This window comes from Dendrobates tinctorius, unplaced genomic scaffold (assembly GCF_039654945.1).
Source record: "Dendrobates tinctorius isolate UK_male_01 unplaced genomic scaffold, ASM3965494v1 ptg000139l, whole genome shotgun sequence".
NCBI classification, from domain to species: Eukaryota; Metazoa; Chordata; class Amphibia; order Anura; family Dendrobatidae; genus Dendrobates; species Dendrobates tinctorius.
Genome location: NW_027361807.1, coordinates 11,211,356 through 11,237,458, shown reverse-complemented (window position 1 = coordinate 11,237,458; position 26,103 = coordinate 11,211,356). Strand labels below are relative to the sequence as shown.

The 26,103-nt window shown below is 45.3% G+C and overlaps 1 protein-coding gene across 1 annotated transcript in view; it reads left to right on the top strand.

The window, feature by feature from the left end:
* UTP20 (UTP20 small subunit processome component) overlaps positions 1-26,103 on the top strand; it is a 187,324-nt gene that overhangs the window by 38,904 nt on the left and 122,317 nt on the right. Inside the window, exons 11-22 of the mRNA XM_073545021.1 lie at positions 2,635-2,712; positions 3,930-4,108; positions 4,926-5,063; positions 5,161-5,249; positions 5,960-6,065; positions 7,697-7,847; positions 9,638-9,700; positions 9,777-9,932; positions 10,055-10,131; positions 11,821-11,900; positions 12,357-12,594; positions 13,239-13,427. Of these exons, the coding sequence (XP_073401122.1) occupies positions 2,635-2,712; positions 3,930-4,108; positions 4,926-5,063; positions 5,161-5,249; positions 5,960-6,065; positions 7,697-7,847; positions 9,638-9,700; positions 9,777-9,932; positions 10,055-10,131; positions 11,821-11,900; positions 12,357-12,594; positions 13,239-13,427 (1,544 nt within the window). The remainder of the gene's footprint in view (positions 1-2,634; positions 2,713-3,929; positions 4,109-4,925; positions 5,064-5,160; positions 5,250-5,959; positions 6,066-7,696; positions 7,848-9,637; positions 9,701-9,776; positions 9,933-10,054; positions 10,132-11,820; positions 11,901-12,356; positions 12,595-13,238; positions 13,428-26,103) is intronic.

Here is a 26,103-nt window from a genome sequence, read left to right as displayed (position 1 = left end):
TCCATCCATCTGGTCCCTCAAGAGTCATTCTCAATTCAATCCATAAAACCTTTGAAATATCTGTCTTCACATATTTATTACCTAAAGCTATGTGTGCACATTGCGTATTTGATTAGTTATCGTTGCGTGTTTTTGGGGTTTTTTTGCGTGTAAATGGTTCAAAAGCGCAATGGAATACTTATGCAAGCTTATTCAATGACAAAATCTTGATGTGTTGCGCACATGATCACTAAATTTCCGTACGTATTTTTTTTGTGCAGCAGGTCAATTTTTTGTGTTTTTTGCCTGCATTTTTGACCCATTGAATGCACTGGAAAAAAAAAGCATGCAAAAAACACAGCTTATTTTCCGCAGCGTTTTTGCTACCAAGAGATGCAGAAACCTTACAGAAATTTCTGCAAGCAAATACGTAACGTATACACATAGCCTAAGTCTTGACATTTCATGTAATTTCTTGTTCAGTGGTGGTGGAGTCTCAGCCTCCCTTACCATTTCCATGTCTCTGAGCATTGAACACCTTGTACTTCTGTGTTTTGTTCAGTGATGGTGGGGTCTCAGCCTTCCTTACCGTTTCCATGTCTCTGAGCACTGAACACCTTGTACTTCTGTGTCTTGTTCAGTGGTGGTGGAGTCTCAGCCTCCCTTACCATTTCCATGTCTCTGAGCATTGAGCACCTTGCACTTCTGTGTCTTGTTCAGTGGTGGTGGGGTCTCGACCTCCCTTACCTTTTCCACGTCTCTGAGCATTGAACACTATGTACTTCTGTGTCTTGTTCAGTGGTATTTAGGATCTCGGCCTTCCTTACCTTTTCCACGTCTCTGAGCATTGAACACTATGTACTTCTGTGTCTTGTTCAGTGGTATTTAGGATCTCGGCCTTCCTTACCTTTTCCACGTCTCTGAGCATTGAACACTATGTACTTCTGTGTCTTGTTCAGTGGTATTTAGGATCTCGGCCTTCCTTACCTTTTCCACGTCTCTGAGCATTGAACACTATGTACTTCTGTGTCTTGTTCAGTGGTATTTAGGATCTCGGCCTTCCTTACCTTTTCCACGTCTCTGAGCATTGAACACTATGTACTTGTGTGTCTTGTTCAGTGGTATTTAGGATCTCGGCCTTCCTTACCTTGTCCATGTCTCTGAGCACTGAATACCTTGTACTTCTGAAGTGTCTTGCTCACTGGTGGTCGGGTCTCAACCTCCCTTACCTTTTCCATGTCTCTGAGCATTGAACACTTTGTACTTCAGTGTCTTGTTCACTTGTTCAATGGTGGTCAGGTCTCGGCCTTCCTTACCTTTTCCATGTCTCTGAGTATTGAACACCTTGCACTTCGGTTTCTTGTTCAGTGGTGGTGGGGTCTCGGCCTCCTTTACCTTTTTACATGTCTCTGAGCACTGAACACCTTGTACTGCTGGGCACTCCAGGGAGGTTGTGGTTTCTGGAATATGAACTGGAGGATAATGGGTTCCTGTACACTTCACATTTGATTCTTCTCATGTCTTTGGCCGTTAATGTGTTTTATTTTCTCTACATGCTTTTTGTGATCCTGTTGCGTATTTGCATCAAAGCTTTTGATGGTTCTGTGATCATGCCATAATATTTTAGCAATTTTAAGAGAGCTGCATCTCTCTGTAAGACTTTTAATAATTTTGGACTTTTCAGAGTCCATTAAATCTATTTCTGATCCATTTTGTCTGCATAAAACAAGCTTCCTAATAATTCTGCACACCTTGATAAAAGGGTGTTGACCTCCTTAGGCTTAGGCCTCACCCTCCCTAATTACACCAATAAAAATAGTCTGATCTTCATCCAATAAGCATTTAAGTTTATACAGCTAATGTAGTTTGGCATTTCTTTTTAGTATTAAAATTCCATGTCACGTAAAGTGTACCTATGCTAGAACATGTTTATTTTAATATATTGTAGGCTTTTAAAGGAGATCTTGGGACCAGGACCCCCACTAATCAGCAGGGCTTTTAATGTCTAGGTGCTCTGTCAAGATTCCCTGATATGACAGGTGCAAGCAAGCGACCGCATGCATATAGTGACTGCAGACATTTGTCCCAAGCTTGAACAACCTCATTAAATGCCTTGCTGATTAGTGGGGGTCCTGGTTCTGAGACCTCCTTTTGATCTCTTAAACCACTATTCAGAAGTGCCCTGCTCAGGATGCGAAAGCACTCAGCTCCTGCATGAGTGTCCATACGGGGCATTAAAGGGTCTCCTATTCTTTCTATTAAAAGCCTCGCAGCCCCACTGATGGGTAGGCATTTCAGCTCCTACAACGTGTATATTAAAAAGTACACCTCTGAGCTGCTGTGCTACATTTGCATTGGTTTGGCAAGCTGTAAATGTGTAGCTTTTGATTTTATCTAGTCACTCTATTGTTATGTATTATAGCGCCATTTATTTATTCTATGGCGCTTTACATGTGAGGGGTGTACATAATAAATACAAGTACAGTAATCTTAAACAATACAAGTCACGACTGGTACATAAGGAGCGGGGACTCCATACTCCTGTTTTATTTGGAATTAGTGTGTAAAGGAATAATAAAGAACTATTATTTTGGCTGCAGTAGGTGATAAACTGCATTGGCATATAACACATGTGTTTATTACATTATCTTGAAGGTTCTTAAGAGTGAAATTTCGAGAGGATTACTGTTGGACTTTTCTGAAAAAGTTTTCAAAATGAAGCAATTTGAACAGGCAAGTATTGCTGATGGCTGCTTGGATACTATTGTGTTTTTTTTTCTTCTTTTGGCTTCTGTCTTCATTTAATATTGATGATTTATTTTTAAAGTAGGCCATCATTGAGTGGTGGGTGAGAGTCCCGTCACTTCACAAATTGACTCTGCATCATCTGTGCACGACTGACTGCGTCTAGTATTCAGTACTATGCTCCATTGAGTGCTTATAGGTGGGGGTCTCACTAAGATCACAATGATTTATTTATTCCAAGGATAGACCCTTAATGTAAAGTCACAGACAACCTCTTAAAGTGGTTGTTTGTATTCAGAAAATACAGTTCTCCAGTACAATTTGTTAAAAAAAAATGTCTTTACTCACCTTTCCTGGGTCCACTGCTGACTTTCCACCTTTCTTCAGTGTATCTGATAATGGCTGCAGTGCTTATGCTATGGAAGCTGCATCAGAGACATCGTGCTGGACCTGGGGCTGGAGAGTAAGGTGCAGTTTGGTTTTGAAAAGTGGACAGAGCGTAGCAGAAAGGGTGCGGGCCACGTGCCGTCCATCTATATATTGGTGTTAGATTTGATTTTCTGGCACACGCACAGCTGAAGATGCCCCACCTTTACTAAGAGGCATGCACCTCGTGAAGAGTTGGTATCCTCTAACTCCAGTGTGCTTTTTTGTTTTGAGCTGATTAATTAAATGTTACTCAATAAATTCCCTCCAGTGTTTTTTCCTCTCAATTGTCTGTTTGTTATTTGGCGTTTCAGTTGAAAAAAAATTGTGAGTTAAAATAGGGACAGTTTCTTTTTTGCTAAGGAGCTGAGTGACCCGGAACGTATCAGCTAGTTAGTTAAATTAGCTAATAAATGTGCTCTAAACTATTGCCTCATTTTCACTGTTCACACTGTTGGGGTATGTGCTGACGATCAGTAAACGCTGCGGGTTCAATGCTGCGTACTTGTGCAGCTTCCAACCCGCCTTGTCCCGATGTTACTGTATAGTGGAGGGGATTTCAAGCTTGAGACCAGTGATTGGCTGCAGTGGTCACATTCCTAGACTGGATATGATCACCTGCAGGGAAGTAAGCAAAGACTTTGGCTGGAGCCAAAAGCAGGATTTGATACGGTCAGTTGAATGCATGCAATGAGTGAATCACTAATACCCTGGCTTTTGAATGGAGCCATATTGCAATCATCATCTGTGTAATAGTTTCCTCTGTCTTTGTGTTTCAGCATTTCCTGCCCAGCTTCTTGCAGTATATTCGGCAGTTCTTTACTGAGGAGGATGGCACCGCCAGAAGCGAGGCGCTGGTGATCTTGACAAAGCTGATATTGGAAAAGGCTGAGCCTCCTGCTGTTGGTTCACTGGCATTTGAGAAATATCCTCTCGTGTTTGTGCAAAACACTGAGCTGTAAGTCTGTACATGTAACGTGTAGTAATTGTCCAGCAGATGCTTTTTTTTAATGGAAAATGGTCTAATAATCTTTGCTCTGTCGCCTAATTGGGGGACACAGAACCGTGAGCTGTGTCCCCCAATTAAAGGCTAAGAGAAAGATTTTACGGTGAGTACACAAAAATCTCCTTTACTCTGTCGCCTAATTGAGGGACACAGCTCACGGTTCTGTGTCCCCCATTTAAAGGCTAAGAGAAAGATTTTACGGTGAGTACACAAAAATCTTCTTTTTTACGTAAATAGACACAATTTCCATTGCATTTTGTGTATGTAAAAAGTATTTAAACATTTTGAACAAAGATTATTTCCTAGACTCGGATCAATATAAGGCAGGGATATGACCCCTGGGCCCTTTATCATTTGTATCATTCGTTTCATGCTATCTATTTCTTATAACAGGCACATGTATATAATAAGTTGGATTTGTATCCATGAAAGGTAGATGCACTGAGATTGGAAGTGTGGGCAGATATTGGAATTACTGCCACTATGGGCATGAATGCTGTGGATAGATCATAAATGCCTGATAGGTGAAAATCCCACATCTGGGACCCTATCCCCGTGCAGCTCTCACCATTCTAGTCAATGGAAGATGCCTTAGTAAACTCAATTGTAAAGGCTGCTATTGATGGACTTATTACATTAGAAAACAGGGGTCTGTTCTCACAATGGGCGCTTTCCTGAAATATGTATATACCATTAGTGCATTAGATTTGGAATACCCCTTTAATTGTAAAGTTTGAACTAACCTCGACGCTAATTCTTTTCCAATTAGTGTGAAGCTGAAAAGTTGTGACAGTCAGCAATCCCCAGTGCTAGACTACGTGTTATCTTTGGTGACCCTTTCCTCGCACGAGGATGTCCGTGAACTGTCCTATTGTTGGTCTGCTTTAGTTCTTCTACCTCATTTAAGGTAACTATAATATGACAACACATGGAAAATTCAGTAACTGAGCAGTACAAATATTTTGTTAGAATTTTCATCATTTAATTATCTTCTCTTTCTGCAGGCCTCTGGAAAAGGCAAGAATTTTTCCAGTTTTATCCCAGTTTTTAGAAAATGTGTTCTCTTTGATGAACCAAACGCAGTTTTCTCAAGGTGAGGGGCAAAATCTAAAAATCAATTGTAGCATTAGTGGTTATTAGAGTTGAGCAAAAAAAATGAATAGGACCTTGGCCCAGCATCCACATTGCTATGCCAGAGATGTATTTGGTTGCCTGCACTCGAGTATCAGCAGAGGGGATTTGCACAGGCTGCCTGCCGTGGACTACCAACGTGGATGCCGGACCAGGATCCTGCAAATCTTTTTACTCAACTTTAGTGATTATAAACAGGTAGAAAAATGCACCTTTGGTCACACAGCATCATCTGAAAGCATGCTAAACTACATTTACATGACCAAAAATTGCACGTTAATGCATATTAATTATTACTGCTTGTCTTAGTTTTGCCGACATAGGGCTTTGTTTTCTTTATGCATTATTAAAGAAATCCTTGTGATGACATTTTCCAATAACTGCAACTATGGAGTACTGCTACTGCATATACAAAACTTTGCTTCCCACTGTTCCAAAAACATTATATAGTTGGGTTACAAATTGGGTAGAAGATAATTGCTCCTCTTCAGTAACACTATGATGTGTTCTGTATTTGTTTCCTAAAGCATATTCTTGTGGTTGAATTTCATAGTCTTAAATTCCAGCTTTATTATTTTTAGGGCTTGTGTAAGTATAGGAAGCCACGGCCACTGGTGTAGTGATGAGGGAATGTAACCTGTAGGCTGATGTACCAACATGTTTCTGTTTTAGGTGTCCTCTGTGTAGCCTGCCAAGCTGTGAATACGCTCCTCAGTCTCGATGACTCTGCCGATATTCTACAGGTGTTGCCTGTGGAACGAGTGAAAAACTTGTTACTGTAAGTCTCAGAAATGTTTAAATCCATGCTATGAAATGTTGCTGTTTTTGTGCTTTGGAATGGCTCAGTAAAATACTCTAATCCCTTTGACACTTCTCTAAGAAGAAAGTTACTCTGTCCTAATTTTCTAGGTCTCGTTGCATAATTGTAGAGTTGAACTAGTGGGGCCTTTCCAAAAACAAGTTCGTTGAACTTCAGCATTACTGACAAACATATGGCCCCTACTTGATTACTGACAACTATAATAATATGCTTGTGTAGTCGAGTTCTTTTCTTTTCATCTACATTTTTCTTCCTAGTAAAGATAATGACCCACCCTTTATTTTAAATACGGTGTGTCCGTAAAGTCATGGTGCACTTTTGATCATTCACTGGAAAGCAGCAAAAGATGATAGAAATGTGAAATCTGCTCCAAATAAAAGAAAACCTCTCCCAGTTTCATACCTATTCAGTGCAGTTTGTTGTGGGCTCCATTTGTTGCCCTACACACATCCAAACAATAGTGAAGTTCTTGCCACACACTGGTAAGGACGTCTGGTGTAACAGAGTGATTAACGTCTGTGATTCTCTGTTTTAAGTTATTAATGTTGTTGATATGTTCAATGTACACCTGTTGCTTCACATAACCCCAAAAGTAAAAATCTAAGGGTGTCAGATCTGGGGATCGTGGTGGCCATGGCTTGACAGAACCCCTGCCTATCCACCGCCGGGGGAATATTCTATCCAGAAACTCAAGAACAATGGTGGCTTTGTGTGGAGGAGCACCGTCCTGTTGAAAGATTACACCTTCTGGAAATTGTGGCACTGCATACAATTCCAACATGTCAAGATACGTGTTTGCCGTCACAGGCTGCTCCATGAGAAAAAAAAAAGGGCCTATCACCTATCATGCGTCAGGCCACACCACACGTTCACTTTATGGGTGTTAGGTTCGTACTCAATGTAGGCATGAGGATGTTCAGCAGCCCATATTCAGACGTTATGGCGATGAACATGTCCACAGATATGGAAGGTTGCCTCATCGCTAAACATGCAAAAATCTTGCATCATTGTCGATGTCATGAAGCATATCTGTAGCAAACGCGCATTGTTTGGGTCTATCTGCCTCTTTGATAGCGTGCAACAGCCTCAATTTGTACCCCGTAAAATGGAGACGATTCTTTAACACCTTTTGAACTGTAGCCTTACTTGGCGCACAGATTTTTTTAGGGCTCCTTAGGTAGGTATCCAGTATAGCCTCTACAGACTCATCACTGGCTGATGGCCTACCAGAACGGGGTTTCTCCACCAAACTGCCGGTTTCCTTCAACTGCTTATCCCACCGAATAATGTTATTCCTATGTGGTGGCGTTTCGTTATGCGCCGATGTTCACCTAGCACTTTGGTCACAGATACCGAAAACTGGGAGGGTTTTCCTTTCACTTGGTGCAGATTTCACTTTTCTATCGACTTTTGTTGCTTTCCTGTGACTGGTCAAAATTGCACCATGACTTTACGGACACACTGTAGAACTTAGCCATGGGGCAGTTGTGCATTTTCCATATAATTGGGTTGAACTTGATCACCTGTTCCTTATCCTTTGTTTAATATGAAGAATATTTGTGTGACTTGCATTGATTATTTCCTTGTAGTGCTGCTCCCTCGGATCCATGTGCATTACTACTGGCTGATCTGTACTTCACTAGATTAGTTTTCTGCGGCTTTCAAGAGCAGCTCTCTCATGACATCCAGTTGGAGATTTTTTCCCAGTTGCAATTTAATATATCAAGCAACTCGTCAAAGGTATCTTAACACTAACTGAACGCTCTTGACTCTCTTTTCTGTCTTGGCTATTATACCACGTTTTTACGATTAACCAAATATGGCATTTGCATTCCATAATTGAGAGACTTTGGAAACTTTGCAATGTGTCGTGCCTCTAATGCAGGAGAGAGCATTTCTCCATCTTTGGAAAGTCCTTTAAAGGGATTACCCTTATGTCGAAGGTGCCTTTTCCGATAAAAACAAAGCTTCCTGTCATGAGTTGACTTAGTATAGTGTAGCTCAGGTTTACTGATGGTGACTTTCTTACAGAACCTTGTAAATACATCTTAGCAAATGACATGTTTGTTCATTATTATTTTTTTTTTTTTAAATAAAATTTCCTTTAACATCCACCTGTCATATAATAATGACACTATTACAAGCTGTACTGCTACCTATATTCTGACTACAGGTTCGGAGAACAGTTACTCTGTTTTTAAGATGAAATTCAAGTCTACAGTGGAAATCAGTGCAGTGATTCAGAGTCTATACATAACGGCATGAAGTTCTTGCTCAAACTTTCATTATAAGCATGGTAGCATAAAACTGGCACCTGCTCCCTAATCACAGACATGTACGGTATGTTCTGCTCTGAAATGCTGCACCATATCATAGAATACATAGTGTAAAAGCTATATGGGAGAGGGGAGAACAATCGTCTGACCTGATCACCACCAGCTTTTCCCTCCACCCTTCTCGGTTAGATTGTCCAGTCTCTCTGTGTTTATGGAGAGACTAGTCATTTAAATTATGCTGAGCTAGCAAACACCTTTCAAAATAATCCATTTTATTACATGTGGACTGTTTTCATGAAATGCCTATTCCCGCATAATTCCAATAACTGCTTGCGTAGGGGTTTGCACACACATTAAAGGGTGTATAAGGGACTTTATAGAAAATAAATGAACCTAAGCACTAACAGGCAGGTAAGTTGCAACTACCTGCCTGTTAGTGCTTGGGCACATTTTTTTTGTTTTTTAATAAAGTCCTGGGTACCCCTTTAAGTATTTGCGTCAGATATTTCTGCACCAAAAACATGAATATTGGCAGTAAAAATGCTGTATAAAATATACGTTTTTGATACGTTCTTTCATGCATTATTTCCCCATTCATTTGAATGGGTGAAAAATGCTGCTGAAAGAATTGACCTCCTGCAGAATGTAAACGGTTTCAAATCTGCAGGTTAAACTAAGGCTAGTTTCACACTTGCGTTTATTCGACACGGCGCCGCTAAACCCCGCCCCCTGCCGGCTCCCTGCCCGCCCCATCCGGTCATCGCCACCTACTATCGCACATGGACGCTTGCAATCTGCGCACCCTATCTTTAGCATAGGGTGCGCAGATCGTGTGCTGGCCGTGCGCTAGTAGGATTTTGGCGTGCGCTGCGCACTTTTGAAGGTGCGCCGTGCACACCGAAATGCAACATGCTGCGTTCGGGGCGCACCTTCAAAAGTGCGCAGCGCACACTAAAATCCTACTAGCGCACGGCCAGCGCACGATCTGCGCACCCTATGCTAAAGATGTGCGATAGTAGGCGGCGATGACCGGATGGGGCGGGCAGGGAGCCGGCAGGGGGCGGGGCTTAGCGGCGCTGTGCGCTGCGTCGAATAAACGCTAGTGTGAAACTAGCCTAAGCAGCCTGTGCATGAGATTTCTTGGTATGGTAAAACGCTATGTGGCAGAAAATGCAATGTGTGAATAAGCCTTTAATGTCACTTTCTGCATATTATTATTGTGCAGATCTATAAAATGTGTCCCATCTTATTTAGGTGCGGCTGTTGACTATACGGATTTTAAACCACTTCTGTAACCAGCAATCTGCAAGGCAGGAGGTAAATGAATCTTTTAGAGAGTCTGTTTTGTAGGTTCATCATGAAAGGCTTAAACCAGTTCTGATGTGAATTCTAGGAACCCAGAGAAGGTGAAGACTCGGCCGTGTTTTCTGTGCTCCTGCAAGCAGAGCTTGTCCCTGCTACTGTCCATTTATATAGAGAAAAATTACTTCATCTTAGAAAGCTGAGGCATGATCTTGTACAAGGAGCAGCGATGGAAGATTTCCAAGAGGTTAGTTGGTTATTCATTCTCCTGTATGTGTTCTGTTTCGTGCTGTACTTCACATTCCTTTTTCCAGTTTTTGGCATTTGCTTTATCTATTTCTCTCTTTATCGTTTTTGTTTTGTATCCAGGTACCTCTGAGATATTTGCTGGCTATGCTTTATGTAAACTTCAGTCCTCTTTGGGACCCAGTGATTGATCTTATTGTGTAAGTACAACTAATTAATGAAATGGCTTGTCTGTAAGGCCGGTTTCACATTAGCGCTTTTTAAGCGCACGCACGGCCGGGGGTAGCTCCGCCCCCGAGCCGGCTCTCTGCCCAGCGTGCCCGCCCCTTGCTTGTAGCGCCGCCTACTAGCGGACAGCGGCGCCTGCGATCGGCGCACCCTATCTTTAGCATAGGGTGCGCAGATCGTGTGCAGGCCGTGCGCTAGTTGCGCTTTGACCTGCGCTGCGCACTTTTGACGGTGCGCCGTGCGCGCCAAAATCAAACTTTTCGGATTTTGGCGCGCACGGCGCACCGTCAAAGGTGCGCAGCGCAGGTCAAAGCGCAACTAGCGCACGGCCTGCGCACGATCTGCGCACCCTATGCTAAAGATAGGGTGCGCCGATCGCAGGCGCCGCTGTCCACTAGGAGGCGGCGCTACAAGCAAGGGGCGGGCACGCCGGGCAGAGAGCCGGCTCGGGGGCGGAGCTACCCCCGGCCGTGCGTGCGCTTAAAAAGCGCTAATGTGAAACCGGCCTAAGACAGCACATGCTAGTCTTGTATAACTTCATGTTACTGATGTAATGGCCCCTATAGGCAGGCAATTAATCGACTGCTGACCTGCTGTGTATAAGCTGAATGGTGGTCTGAAGATTGATCTATGTGCACAGAATGGTCCATAGAATGTCTTGTTAATGGCAGCACATCAACTGTTTACATGGAGAGATGTGTATTGATTGTGATGATTTATTAAGCCAACCTTAAAATCAATGCTCCTGGCAAACAATGATTTTTATTATCAAAACCAAAGCTGTTAAGTCTTCTCACCGTTGCAAGCTATCACTTCTCCATGGAATAGGTACCTTGCTTATTGAGTACTGAACTTACTGATCGAGTGCAAACATTGGGATCACCACCAATCATGAGACTGGAGCTCTGAAATGCCCTGTCTGAATGGAGCAGAAGTTGGACATACCATGACTGCCAACAGCAGCCTAGAGCCTGGATTCTTCCAACAGTCTCATAGAAAATAAATTAAGCTGTGATACACGTGCCCAGCTACCGCTTTACTCAGACTAGGCTATTTAGTGCCCTGTTCTCAAGATCGGTTGGCATCCAGGCATTTGGACTCCCGCGATCAACAAGTTATCACTTATCCTATCGTCTAAAGATGAGAATAACTTTTTAAGAGAATCTGTCAAGTCGATCAAGCACCCAAACGGCTTATATTGCCATGTATCTGCTTGAAAGATGAGTCATTCTATACCACAGCCAATTTGGCAGTGTAGTCAAGCCAAAGAGCTACCGGTCATGGTGCTAGGCAGGGAATAGAGCCGGGAAGGCAGAGCACTTCAGCCTCATTTGCATTTTTTATTTTTTGGGTTATGGAGTGGCAGATTTCATAAATAAAGGTTGAGATTGGCTAATTTTTCAAGGTGCTATATGACCCTATAAGCTTTTTTGTGTGATTGATCATCATGACAGATTCCCTTGAAGAGTACCAGGGAGGAATATTAAGAGGGTATTACTTATTTGGCTTGCTAGAAGAGTGCAATACCATATAATCACTTCACAGAGATATGCAAATAGGAAATTATGTTCTTTATGGCTGGCAACTGAGAAGGAAGGTGTCGGATACCTCCCACAGCTCTGGTCCAAAAGTGAATTTCTTTTCTCATTTCTTGTTCACAGCTCTCATGCAAATGAGATGGAAAATAAGACTTTCTGGAAGGTGTTGCATGAACATTTGGAGGATTCGGCTACTTGTGCTGGTAAAGTTTTTTGGATTGTAACTTAAAATCCGTTTCTTGAAGTTTCTGAGCGTTTCTTTGCTATACTTTAACTGTACATTTGTTGCCCTATTTGATTATACATCCATTCTAAGTCTCTGTCCCCTTTATCACCTGTAACTCATGACCTGTTGGCGCATATCAGACTGTAATATGTGTTCATGCAGACCCAAGAGTTGAAGTTGAGTGCTCCATATGAAATAATTCTTAGTCCTTTGACGTATATGATTGGCAGCTAGACCGTTGAAAAATAAAAATGTCACAAAGGAAAGTTGTGCTTTAGAAGTACGTTTATTCTTGCCACATCTTTGAGTGTAGTAGGCCCCATGTCATTCACTCAACTTTTTCCAACCTGCTCCAGAATTTGTTCTGTAGACATGTCCTTTCATTTCAATCATGTTTTTTCCTACTTTTCATGAGTGACATCTTTTCATACAGAGCAAGAACTACAAAATAAAGAAGATAGCGAGTCCAAGTGCAAGTTGGATTTCCCTGGCTTTTACGCAGGAGACATTGGAGTTTTGTATGGTGATATGCTGAAACGTAGAGCAGATGTAACTGAGAGGACTGATAATACCAATTTTCGGTTTCTTCTCTGGAAAGCAATGTCACACTTCCCGGACAGAGTGGAACCCCGATCAAGGGAACTTTCCCCTCTTCTCCTGAGATTTATAAGGTAGGTTTTTCTCTGTCAACCTCACTTTGAATCTTTTTCACTAAAATGTAGATCTTCTAGGATTGTTAATAGATAAATGTGTTAGCATGTCTACAGTAGCAGTTTCAGCCATTTCAAAAACTGAGAACCTTTGTAATAATAATAAAAAAAAAAGTTTTGCGAGCTTTTCGCTCCTTGTCATACTTATGCATAACATTAAACACGTTGTTCCCACGAAATGGCATAATGGTGTTGGCATGACATAGGACTGACGGCATCATAAATGCTCCGATCCATCTCTTAAATGCGCTCTTCAGTGCTGATTGCAGCCCCCCGAATGGTTAGACATTGAGGGCTGTCTCTGCTGCCGAGTTGTGCTAATCCTTTCAGTCCCATATATACCACATGCTGAACTGTAGTATTTTTGATGCCAGCGGTGATTGGGCACAGGGCTCACTTGTCATAACAAATTTGTGAGCCCTGGGAATGCGAGTGCAGACACCGCTGGAATGGCGCCACCACGGGATGAGAGTATAGGTGATTTTATTTTATTGGGGCTAAACATGGGGAATGAGAAGGGGTTGTGCTAGTAGTGGACAACTCCTTGTCTGTGCTGTTAATATTCATGAATGATATATTCAGCTTCTTGTCAACTTTATCCCCAGCAATGAATACTATCCAGCAGACTTGTTGGTTGCTCCTTCCCAAGACCTTCGCAGGCTTGATAAGATAAAGGATTGTACTATGGATGGAGGCATTGCTGAGGATGTAGCAATGGAAGAAGGCAACACTGATTTGGATGAGATTGATAATATTGGATCACAAGGAAAAAGAACCAGAAGAGCTGCCTCAAAGTGAGTATTTCCAATACACTTGATTTGGTGTGTGTACTTAGCATTAGGCAGTTCCAACAGATCACGGCTGAAACTCCGGGTTTACTTCAGATTAACATTGCACTTACGTTTCTGGCATGCAAAGTTTTTGACAACGTGACTAAGTGCTGGTCTTATTGCATCCCTTGTTTTGTGTTCTTATGATTAATATCATTACTGTTTGATAGACGATTATAGTGTGATCATGGTTTTACCATACTCCATTATAATAACTGAAACTATTCCTGTGTTAAATGGACTCTGTCAGCACTGGATGACTGCTTAAACCAAGTAAAGGCGCTCAGTGCAGCCGTGGCCTGGGCTAACATTTAAATGCACCTTTCCGCCTACTTGTCTTCCATTTTCATCCTCCCTTCTCTGGCTCTAAAGCCAGAGCTATTAATCAAAGAAGAGGGTCGTGGGTGGAATGGAGAGAAAGGTGCTATTAACTGGCCACATCAAGGATACACCAAGCGCCTTTGCTTGATTGGAACAGTCATTCTGTCCAGACAGACTCCCTTTAATGACAGTAATCATATTGAGAAAGGTGCACATTTAGCAAAGTGTTCTTAATTCACATATTTCTCTCGCATCTGAATGAAATAATAGGATATATGTCATTGTATAATAAGATGCAATACAAAAAGTTGATCAGTGAGGGTCCAGCTCACAGCTGATTGAAGAGGCCATGGTGCAGTGTTGAATACTATCCGGTTTGTTGTTTATCATGCTTAGATAACACCCAGTATTGTGTTTCAGTCCCATTTACTGTCATCGCAAACTGTACAGTGTTGTATGGTACTTCAGTCAGGCAAATGGTGGGGCCATGTGTAATCTAAAGGGCCTTTTACACATAGCGAGATCGCTAGCGATCTCGCTAAAGAGTCGCTGATTTTGTGACGCAACAGCGATATCGCTAGCGATCTCGCTTTGTGTGACACGTACCTGCGACCGGCCCGCCCGCTGGATACCGCTGATCACGCTTGAATGTCCTGGGCCATTTTCTCCTCGTTGGCGTCCCGCTGGCACCGACTTGCGACGCATGGACGCAGGCGGAAGTCGTCATCGCTGCGGTGTGACAGGTAAGAGCGACCGCTGACGGATCGCTTATCGCTGCTGCGTCGATGGTGAGATCTGCCTGTTTGGCAGCTCACTAGCGACAATTTAGCGATGCACCAGCGAGCCTGTCCGGGTTGTATCGTTGTCGGGATCGCTGGTGCATCGCTAAATGTAACTGGACCCTTAACCTTACCTATGTAATCTTGATGGCCTATCTTGAGGATAAATCATTGTATTTTTACAAACCCTTATTCTAGTGGATGATTACATTTCATAAAAAATGGTGGTCTTGTAATTACATGAGCGTAGTGGATAAATCAAGAAAGTGTGATTATTCTATAGAAGGTGACTAATTGTACTGCAAACGTTTTATTAAAGATGGATGTAAGGTTTTTTTGTATTGAAAAATTTCACTAGCACAGGATTAACATTGTTTGATAATAACAAAATGATTTTAACAACGTAGCAGAAGTTTTTGTAAGATAAAATTCTACTAATCAGAGATCAACAGATTAAAGCAAACCTGTCAGCAGGATTTTCCTTTGTAAACTACAGTGTCAGGTCGGCGCCATTATACTGATTAAATTGAAACCTTGGTTGATGAAATCCGTCTAGTGGTTGTTGTTTAATCTTTATTTGCAGTTTTCAGTTAAAGGGAACCTGTCACCATTTTTGTGTCATACCAGCTAAAAATATCATCTTGGTCAGGGTCTACTATGCATTCCGTAAATACTTATGTAGCCCCCTGACTTCCTTGTATAGCCCTGAAAAACGTTTTTTATTTCTCCAGCCCTGAATTCTAATCAGGTCCGATGGCCGTGGGTTCGGGCCACTCCACCCTTCCCCCTTCTGCTGCTCACCGTTCTGGACGACGCTTCCTGCGTCATCCTCATCGCCGTTACAAAATTTCGCGCCTACACAGACCGTGTCTTGCGCTTTGCCCAACTGCGGGCAAAGCCGAAAAGCAGAAGTACGCTTGCGACGGTAAACGTATTTCTGGTACATGGAAGTAGTTCCAATATATAAGCTGGAAATACGTTTGCCGGCGTATGCACACTTCATCTTTTTGGCTTTGCCCACAGTTGAACAAAGCATACAGTGTGAGACACGATTTGTCTGCGCAGGTGCAAAATTTCTCACGGCGATGAGGATGATATTCAGGGGGAGTCATGGGGTTGCCTAAGTATTTAGGCAATGCATAGCAGACGATGAACAAGATTTATATTTTTAGCTGTTATGACCCAAAAATGGTGACAGGTCCCCTTTAATGAGATTCTCATGCTCCGGGACGGCCTGTGGGCGGAGATTTTATGTGGTGCTCTGCTTAGATATTCATCCTTCTAGGCTTATGACAGATCACTAATCGGTCGCTGATGTGTCCCCTATTTTACTTAATGCGTAAATGGCCAACAGAAGCATCTATAAAAGGGTGGGTGCTGTGTCCCCCCAATAAAGGCTCAGAGATAGAGATTTCACAGTAAGAACCAAAAATCCAGAAGACGTGCGGAAAAAAACGCATCAAAAACGTGCGGTTTTTAAGCAAAAAAAAGTGCGGAAAACGCGCGTTTTCTGGGATGAAGTCCGGTTTTCTATCTGTTTTAAAACGCTAACGTGGGCACATAGCCTTAGCGCTTCATTTGGGAACACTGTTAACCATGGGACATCCCAAGGCTGTCCGTAAGGGTGGGAAGACAAACAAGGACTAGTCAAAGACACGAGCAGAGGCAAGAACCTCAGGTCGGAGACCCGCAACTGTAATATGTAAAAGATTTCTGCCCAGGCCCAATAAACACCATGGAGATGGAAAAAAGTGAGCATTCTGTCGAATCTGGAAAGTAAAAACTGATGACTGGGAAACAGCTTAGAAAAAATGCTTATGGATGCTCGAGGATGAATGGTGGCAGAAGGTCCTTGGCACAGATAAAGAGAGCAGGAAGAACGTGAAGGTCTGACCCATATTGATATGCGTCCAGAATTTTAGAGCGGATCCAGACTCAAAAGCAATTGATAACTCTCCAGATGCAAACGGGGAATCTGAGCGTCTGAAGAAACTGTTCTCGACAGATTGAGCGCTGAAGTGCACTCTGCCCAGTTATAACATCTCAAGAGACTGATAGAGGGAGGTAAACTTAGCGAGAGTGACTAAAAAGAAAATGAGAGAGAACGTTGTTGAGTGTTCAATCCAGATTCTGGCCACCCCCAAGGCACATTAGAGGCTGCTAGAAATTTAGTAAGCATGCGCACCCCACAGGAAAACAGGAATAAATGAAACCAAGAGCAGGTTTCCTTGAAAGGAAGGTATAAACCTGCTCTTTTGGGAGCTGAGGAACAATCTAGACTCAAGCTCTGACGTAAGGAAGGGGGGGGGGGAATAAGAGGTTTTCCCTACTTAGATCATAATCCCGCTGTGATCAGAGGAACCAGAGCCTTGGATGCTGCATTTCACAGTCAGGTTGTAAAACAGTAATAGTCAAGTTGAAACAGTGAAGATGACAGATTTAGAAAACAAAAAAGTTTCCGAGAAGGGACTGTAAGAAAGTAGACTATCTCCTTGCAAGAAGGAGGCGGGCGGATTTGAGTGCAGGCAACTGCGAAAGTGTTAAAGAACAATCGACGAGTCACAGAAACTGGAAGTGGGCAGAAAAAAAAACTTGTATAGCACCCTCGTTCTTTTTGGGACATTGTAGGGTATGCTCCGTCATACACAATTATGGACAAGAACAGTCTTCTGAAACAAAACGGAGAATCGTTTGAGACATGAGATTGTAGTTTACTGTGGACGAATCCGCAGACATGGAACAGTCCATGACCAGATGCCTCTGCCAAGATTGGTGAAGATGGCGGTACACCTTAGAAAGAAAGAGAGAGTTGGGTTTCACCATGGAATGAAAAGAGAGAATACCTACCACTCTGGGTTCTAGATGGCGAAGGAGAAGGAGCAATCCAGAGCGGTGCAACACTGGACTAAAGTTTCCAGCTGAGAGGAAAAGGAGCCGCCAGTCATCACAAACTTTTTTTTTTTTTCGGTCTAAAGGATCTTTAGTCTTGGTCTACTGTCTGGTTTCTTTCCCTCATTTTTTTTTTTACAAAAGAGTGGACTACAAGATCGGATAAATTGACATCACACAGGGACCATCTTCTGTCTGTCTGTCCTTGTGCATGAGTATATGACCATCAGTGACTGTACTTGTGTTCTTTTCCAATTTTTTGCTATTAAACATCTGTTAGACAGTGGAGAATACACAATAGCAGTTTTTTTTTGCCTAATGGAACGGGTGAAACTTTTTAAGGAGGTAATACATAGAATTTAATAGAATTCGAATGATCAATTCTTGGAAAATGAGGTCCTCAACCCCCTTCCAATAATTCTGGTTAAGTCCATAAATTAATCCAGTCGGCACTCTTGAGATGTCGGCGCTCGTGTCAGTGGATGGTATTCCACTTAAAGGCAATAGTAAAAAAGAAAATCTGTACTCTCGTGTTCATGGTTTATTCCATAAGATTATCAGGCTATGTACCCACGTTGCAGAAATTCCGCAACATTTCTGCACTCTGCTGCGGGTAAAAATACCCGAATTCACATGCGTTTTTTCCAGCGGAAAATAAGCGTTTTGCAAAAGTTTTTCGCTTGCGGAATGCTTGCACATTCCAAGCGATAAGCATCGCTTGGAAATAGGATGTTAAAATAATTAAAAAAATAAATATTGTTATTCTCACCTTCCGGCAGCCACCGATCTGCTCTGCGGCGCTCCCGGCATCTTCCGGTCCCAGTAATGCTTTGCGCGAAGGACCTGAGATGACGTCACGCTGGCGAGAGCGTGATGTCAAAAGCGGTCATTCGCGCAAAGCATTACTGGGACCGGAAGATGTCTGGAGCGTGGTGAGAGGCGGGAAGGACTCCGGGGGCCACCGGAGGGTGAGTATATCACTTGCTTTTTTTTTTTTTTTTTTTTTTATTCTATTTTTTACAGGATTATGGTACCCAGGGCCTGGAGGAGAGTCTCCTCTCCTCCAGACCCTGGGTACCATCCGCACATGATCCGCTTACCTTGCGCATGGTGGGCATAACCACATGTGGAAAGTAAGCGGATCAATGCATTCCTATGGGTGCGGAATCGCCGCGATTCTGCAAAAAGAATGGGCATGCTGTGGATTTTTCCGCTATGCGATTCCACAACGGAAAAATCTGCAGCATTAGCACAGCATTGCGGAATCCCATAGGATTGCATGGGATGCGTTTTTGCGGTGATTCCGCAGCGGAAAAACGCTGCGAAAACGCAAAAAAGCAACGTGTGCACACAGCCTCAAATGAAACCTCCTTTCTCCTACAGCTCATTGGGGGACACAGAGACAGTGGGTGTTATGCTGCTGCCACTAGGAGGACACTAAGTAAACCAGAAAAAAAGTTAGCTCCTCCCCTGCAGTATACACCCTCTCGCTGGCTGGGATTTCTCCAGTTCGGTGAAAAAAGCAGTAGGAGCATAAACAGTCAACAATAACCCTAACTTAGTCAAAGACTAAGAATGCTACAGTGAGCCAATAGGCTAAAAAGGGTGGGTGCTGTGTCCCCCAATGATTGGCTCGGAGAAAAGGATTTTACGGTGAGTACACAAAAATCCCTATTTTTCAGGCATTTCTGCTCTGCTTGAATCTTTAAAACGTGTTTGAAAAATGCAAGTGCCGTTTTTTTTTTTTGCTATTGCCTGTAATTCTGTATAAGGGTACAAAAAAACAAAAATCTGAATTTCCCTACACTGCCAGCACTCATCTGAAATATTTTGCTTTTTGTTGACAAGAGCTAAACCTCTTTGGGGTGTTTAGGATTGGAGAAATGTGAGATATATCGTAGCTTAAATCTCCTGTACGTTCGGAATCGAGGGTGGTGGACTCTCCTGTTTTGCAGACCAGCTATGATCTGCCTTCTCAGATTTTTTAATATCTGTGTTTCAAGCATACAATGAGTGACAATTGCATGTGAGATTCTGGAGCTTGCCTATATTTCCCATACTAGAACTGGTGCTTAGCCCTCCCATACCCCCGTTGATATCCACCATTTATTCAATACTTCTCCACAAGTCCAGGAAATATTCCCTTGTTCCTTTAAAGAAGGAAACAGATATGAGACCTCTAATGTAAGAGGAGTGGAAGAGGGCAATAGCTTTACCTAAATTAGTTTCTTGGCATCGCAATTCATAACTAGCCAGTTTTAGACTTGAATACCTAAATGAGTGTCCGAAATGTCATACAGCTTCTGGCATCTACTTTCATCTTATTTGGAGTCCTCCATGTATCCGAGGTTCTGGGAGCTGGTGATTCTATTCTTAAATTACATAATTGGAAACATGTAAATCAAACATGCATACCTTTTTAACAGTTTTCTCTGATTTATGCAAAGAAGACTACCTTTATAAGTCGCTGGCAGTTCAATCGCCAACTTTATTTGAATGGATCTAGCTACTTAATGCTATGTTACTTCATAAGATATTGTTGTTCCGTCACCGACATCACACAGAAAATTTTAGATAAAATTTGGGGCAGAGGTGGTTGCTGGCTTCCAACTCAGGATGAATGAATAAAAAATAACAGGATTTTTGGGTTGCTTACCGTAAAATCTGTTTCTCGGAGCCTTCATTGGGGGACACAGAACCATAGGGTGTATGCTGCTGCCACTAGGAGGCTGACACTATGCACAAAAAAGGTTAGCTCCTCCTCCGCAGTATACACCCCACCGACCGGCACTAATTTCTTCAGTTAGTGAGAAAGCAGTAGGAGAAGTAACAAAACAGAATGAAAACAGAACAGACAACTCAACTGTAAACAACAAACAACATAAGAACAGGAGTTGCAGAATATGGGAGGGTGCTGTGTCCCCCAATGAAGGCTCCGAGAAACAGATTTTACGGTAAGCAACCCAAAAATCCTGTTTTCTCTGTCGCTTCACTGGGGGACACAGAAACCATGGGACGCCCCAAAGCAGTCCCTGGGGAGGGAAAAGCAAACTTCCATTAGGTCTGAGGACTCACCACCGCCGCCTGCAGGATCCTTCTGCCCAGGCTGGCGTCCGCCGAAGCGTAGGTGTGGACCTTGTAAAATTTGGCAAACGTGTGGATCGAAGACCAGGTTGCCACTTTGCAGAGCTGCTGTGCAGAAGCTCTGTGGTGCACCGCCCAGGAGGCACCCACTGCCCGAGTAGAGTGAGCTCTAATTCCAGGAGGGGGCACTCGATGCTTGACCTGGTAGGCCTCCAAAATTGCCGATCTGATCCAGCGAGCAATGGTAGCCTTAGAGGCCGGCTGACCTTTCCGCGCACCATCTGGAATGATGAAAAGAGAGTCTGTCTTCCGCAAGGGAGACGTCCTAGCCAGGTAAACCTTCATCGCCCTGACCAGGTCTAGCTTGTTCAAGGAGCGCTCCAGAGAGTGGATTGGACGCGGACAAAAGGACGGGAGAACAATGTCCTCATTTAGGTGGAAAGCGGACACCACTTTAGGAAGGAAGGCGGAGGCCGCAGGACCACCTTGTCCTGATGGACCACCAAAAAAGGGGGGCGACAAGACAGGGCTGCCAATTCGGACACGCGCCGGATGGAAGTGATGGCCACCAGAAAGGCTACTTTCCAAGAGAGAAGGGACAGGGAGACTTCCCTGAGGGGTTCAAAGGGAGACCGTTGAAGAGCCTCCAGAACCAGATTGAGATCCCATGGATCCACGGGAGCACGGTACGGAGGTGCGGTATGAGCCACTCCCTGAAGAAAGGTTTTGACCTGCGGACGGGAGGCCAACGTCTTCTGAAAAAGAATGGAAAGCGCCGAAACTTGACCCTTCAAATAGCTGAGGGCACGGCCCGCATCTAGGCCTGTCTGGAGGAACGCCAGGACAGAAGGGAGAGAAAAGGACATAGGCAGAATGTCATTGGCCTTGCACCAAGAGAAATAGGCCTTCCATGTACGATAATAAATCTTGGAATACGATGGCTTCCTAGCCTGGATCATGGTGTGAATAACCCGATCCGAAAAACCTGATCGTTTCAGAACTACGGTCTCAACAGCCACGCCGTTAAATTGAGCGGCCAAGAATTGGGGTGGGAAATCGGACACTGAGACAACAGATCTGCCCTGTCTGGGAGCTTCCAGGGGGCGTCCGCGAGAAGGCTATGTCCGCGAACCAAGACCATCTGGGCTAATCTGGAGCGATGAGGATGACTGGAACCCCTTCCGCTTTGATTTTCTTCAACAGCTTGGGAACAAGAGGAAGGGGAGGGAACAGGTAGGGGAGCTTGAACTGAGACCAGGGAATGGTCAGAGCGTCGGCGCCCACTGCGAGAGGATCTCGGGGCCCTTGATACGAACTGTGGGACCTTCCTGTTCAGGCGAGATGGCGACGCCAGCAGATCTACGTCCGGAGTCCCCCAACGACGGCAAAGCTGATAAGACGTCCGGATGTAAGGACCACTCTCCCGCCGCAAGACCCTCGCGGCTGAGAAAATCGGCGGCCCATTTGTCCACGCCGGGAATGTGCACCACGGATATTGCTGGAACTGAAACCTCTGCCCAGTGAAGAATTTTGGACACTTCCGCTAGAGCTGAGGAACTCCGTGTCCCCACTTGGTGGTTGACATATGCCACCGCTGTGGCATTGTCTGTCTGAATCCAGATCGGCAGATCCTTGAGAAGCGTTTCCCAGTGAATGAGAGACAGATCGCCCCCGAATCTCGGACGTTGATAGGCAGAGCTGTCTCATGAGTTGACCACCGACCCTGAACAGTCTGATTGCAAAACACTGCCCCCCAGCCGAGGAGGCTGGTGTCCGTTGTCACAATCTGCCAGTGAATTGGAAGAGATGAGGGGTGACGTCAGCCACCAATTGAGAGACTGCTTGACCCTGTATGAAAGGCGAATTGGACGCTCCAGTGAAATAACAGATCTGTTCCACCGAGACAGGATAGCCTGTTGAAGCAGTCTGGAGTGAAATTGGGCGAAGGGAACCGCTTCGGTCGTTGCCACCATCTTTCCCAGGACTTTCATGGCTGCCCGGAGAGATGGAAGCTGTGTGCTCTGCAGCGATTGTACATCTCGCTGCAGAGAGATTATCTTTTCTTCTGGGAGAAAAACCCTCGATCGACTGGTGTCGAACAATAGGCCTAGAAACACAAGACGTGTCGGAACCAGGCAGGACTTCCTTTTGTTGACGAACCGCCCGAAACTGAACAGGGTGTCGAAGACTATGGTAAGACTTTGGTGAGTCTGGTGAAAAGACGGAGCTTTGATTTAGAATGTCGTCAAGGTAGGGAAAGAGGACAAGACCTCTGATTCTCAACAAGGCCAACAACGCCGCCAAGATCTTTGTAAATACCCTGGACGCAGTGGCGAGACCGAACGGCAGGGCAACAAACTGGTAGTGGTCCTGGTGAATTGCGAAACGCAGGAATTTCTAATGCCCAGGGAAGATGGGAACATGCAGATAGGCATCTTGAATGTCTATTGAGCACATGAATTCCTGCGCCTCCATGGAAGCGATTACTGAACAAAGAGACTCCATCCCGAAATGTCGTAGGCGGGCTCTTGTTCAGTAACATGAGATCTAGGATGGGCCGAACTGCACCATCTTTTTTTCGGCACTACAAACAGGTTTGAGTAAAACCCTGTGAATCGTTTTGTTTCGGGAACAGGCACAATCACCCCGGAACTGAGGAGAGAGTGGATGGATGCACAGAAACCCGGAACTAAGGCGGGGTCTTTTGGAGGTGGGGACTCGAAGAAACGATCCTGGGGCCGAGAAACGAACTCTATCTTGTATCCTGAAGATGCAATCTCCCTGACCCAAGCGTCTGCTACTGAGGCAAGCCAGACGTCTCTGAAGAAAAGGAGTCGACCGCCCAGTTGGGGAGGCGCCTCGGGGGTTCGATGATAGTCATGCTGAAGAGGACCGTCCAGTTCTGGCCCTGGGAGGAGCGAGATCGCCAGGAGGGAGTGGTCCTAAAGGAAACCCTCTTCCTATCCTGACGGGCTTGCGGCCTTTGTTGGTTGGAAAAGGTCTCCGCCGTCGCGAAGCGCCGAAAGGGCCGAAACTGATGCCTTGGAGGAGGTCTATGAGGCTTGGACTGGGGGAGAAGAGAGCTAGTGCCTCCAGTGGCGTCTTTAATAATCTGGTCCAGCTGGGATCTGAAAAGACGCGCTCCCTGAAAAGGCAGATTGGTAAGGGACTTCTTGGAGGATAAATCCGCCTGCCAAGCCTTGAGCCAAATTGTACGCCGCATTGCAACCATGTTGCTGGATGCTTGAGCTGCGCAAGACGTGGCATCCAAGGAGGCCGAGACCAGATAATCCCCTGCATGGGAGATCTGGTTGGATAGCTCGGCCAATCGCTCTGGTTGGGCTTTATCCAGAATGCCCTGGCGGAGATCCTCCGCCCAAGTAGCTATGGCCTTCGCTACCCAAGTGGAAGCGAAGGCTGGCCTTTGCACCGTCACAGCCGCTTCGAATGCTGACTTTGCTAGAGATTCTATGATCCTGTCGTTAGAATCTTTAAGAGACACCTCACCTGAAATCGGGAAGACCGTGTTGTTAGAAAGTCTGGACACGGGAGCGTCAACAGAGGGGGAAGCCGACCAGTTGTCGGTAAGCTCCTGAGAAAATGGATACAGCACGCCGAGGCACTTCCCTCTTTAAAAGCGCCTGGTTGGATTTTTTCTTTCCCTGGTAAGGAGCTTGCCAAACTCGGAGTGCGATGCAAAGACGCTGGAAGGTGTTTCTGCCCGTCTGAATGAAACCTCCTGATTTGAGGGTTTCGCAGGGGAGTCTGTGATTCGAAGGTGTGGTTAATCGCTGCAATGAGGTTCTGTACTGTAACCTTCATGGCCGCGTCATGGTCCGAATCCAGCTCTAAAATCTCTTCGGATGGCGCATCCGAGAACGCTTCGCCTGACTCGGGTGAAGAGGCCTGGGAAGGACTGTGTGGTGGGATGGAGCGAGGGGAGGAATCCGGCCGGAGATCCTGCCTGGGTCTTTTGCGGCTCATGCTGGCTAGCTCAGATGGAGCGTCTTGTACCCTGTTGGATACTGCAGAAGTATCCAGGGGCAACTTATCAAGAACGGCCACTAGGGACTGAGACACCTTAGTAAGATCCGCCACTGATTGAGATAGAGAAGAAGCCCAGCCAGGAATAGGGGAATCACTCTCATGCGTAGCCATAGGGGGCTCCTGGGCGGCGGACTGAATGGGGTTGCTGCAGTCGAGGCAGAGGGGAGTGGACTGACCTGAGGGAACTTTGCGTTTGCAAGAGGAACATGCAAAGAACTTGACTAAAGTGCCCGTAGGTGGCAGCAGGGGGGGCGAGCATGATCAGACTTAGAGGTAGACATATTGAGAGACAGTCACTGAAGGAGTGCCGGAAGGTTGGGGGACAGGGAGGAGGGTGTCATTCTGCAGAAGCAGAGCTACTCACGGTCCGTTGTCCTGTGGATAACCCCAGTAAGAGATGCTGCACGGCTCGTCTGGATTTGCAGGGCTGCAGCAGAGTGCAGTGTCCGGCTGACAGGCGGGGAAAATGGCGGCCGCCTGAGGAATAAGAGAAGGAAGCGCGCTTTTCCTGAGAGGATGATGGGCGGAGCTAACCGCCGCGCTGAACAGGATACCGCCTGCTGGAAAATGAGGGCTGAGCACCGCCTCCGGGCGCTTAGGGAGCAGGAGGAGAGGCAGTGGGCAGGCCTAGAACGAGCGGGAAGGAAGCCCGCCTGAGAATGACGGCAGGGGGCATGGCCACGACGCTGGAGTAGGCCTAAAATGAAGCCGGGCCTAAATTAAATGCGGCGGCTGCCTGTCAGAGCGGGGCGGCGCGGAGGTAACGCAGCACGAACGCTGCTGACTGAAACATGGCCCTGGGAGAAGAAAGCGGGCTGTGGGGCAGAAGCGGCGGCTGCTTGGAGGCGCGGGGCGGCCGCGGAGGCCCGCAGCACTGCCGCAGCAACTGCTCCTAAAGAATCCCTGACACAGCGAACGGCGCCGCCCGAGGAGGATGCGAATGGGGGCCCTATACTTACCCTGTCCCAGACCCGTAACCTGTCATGAATAAAGGTACCTAAACCTCCTGCTTGTCCTGATAGAAGTATGTCCGCGCCTCATGCAAACGGACAGGCTCTGGTAGGCGAGTGGGTGGGAGACGAGGACCATCTGGATCGCTGACACGTACCCGTGTTGGCGGCCGCCTGAGAAGGCTGTTGGTCCTGCATTGGAGAGCTGTGAGGATACGGGGTGGCAGTACACGCCGTACTCAGTCTCTTTGTGGGACTACAGATGTGACTATTCACTCTGTGTCCCTCCTGGAAAACCTGAAAAGGAAACAACGCACACTGAGGTAGATATGGGTCTAATGAAAGACCCGTGTCCACCTCCTACTGACACTAAGCTAAACTGAAGAAATTAGTGCCGGTCGGTGGGGTGTATACTGCGGAGGAGGAACTAACCTTTTTTTGTGCATAGTGTCAGCCTCCTAGTGGCAGCAGCATACACCCTATGGTTTGTGTCCCCAAATGAAGCGATAAAGAAAAATGAGATTTAGGGTATGTTCCACGTTCAGTATTTGCTGCGGATTGGACGCTGCG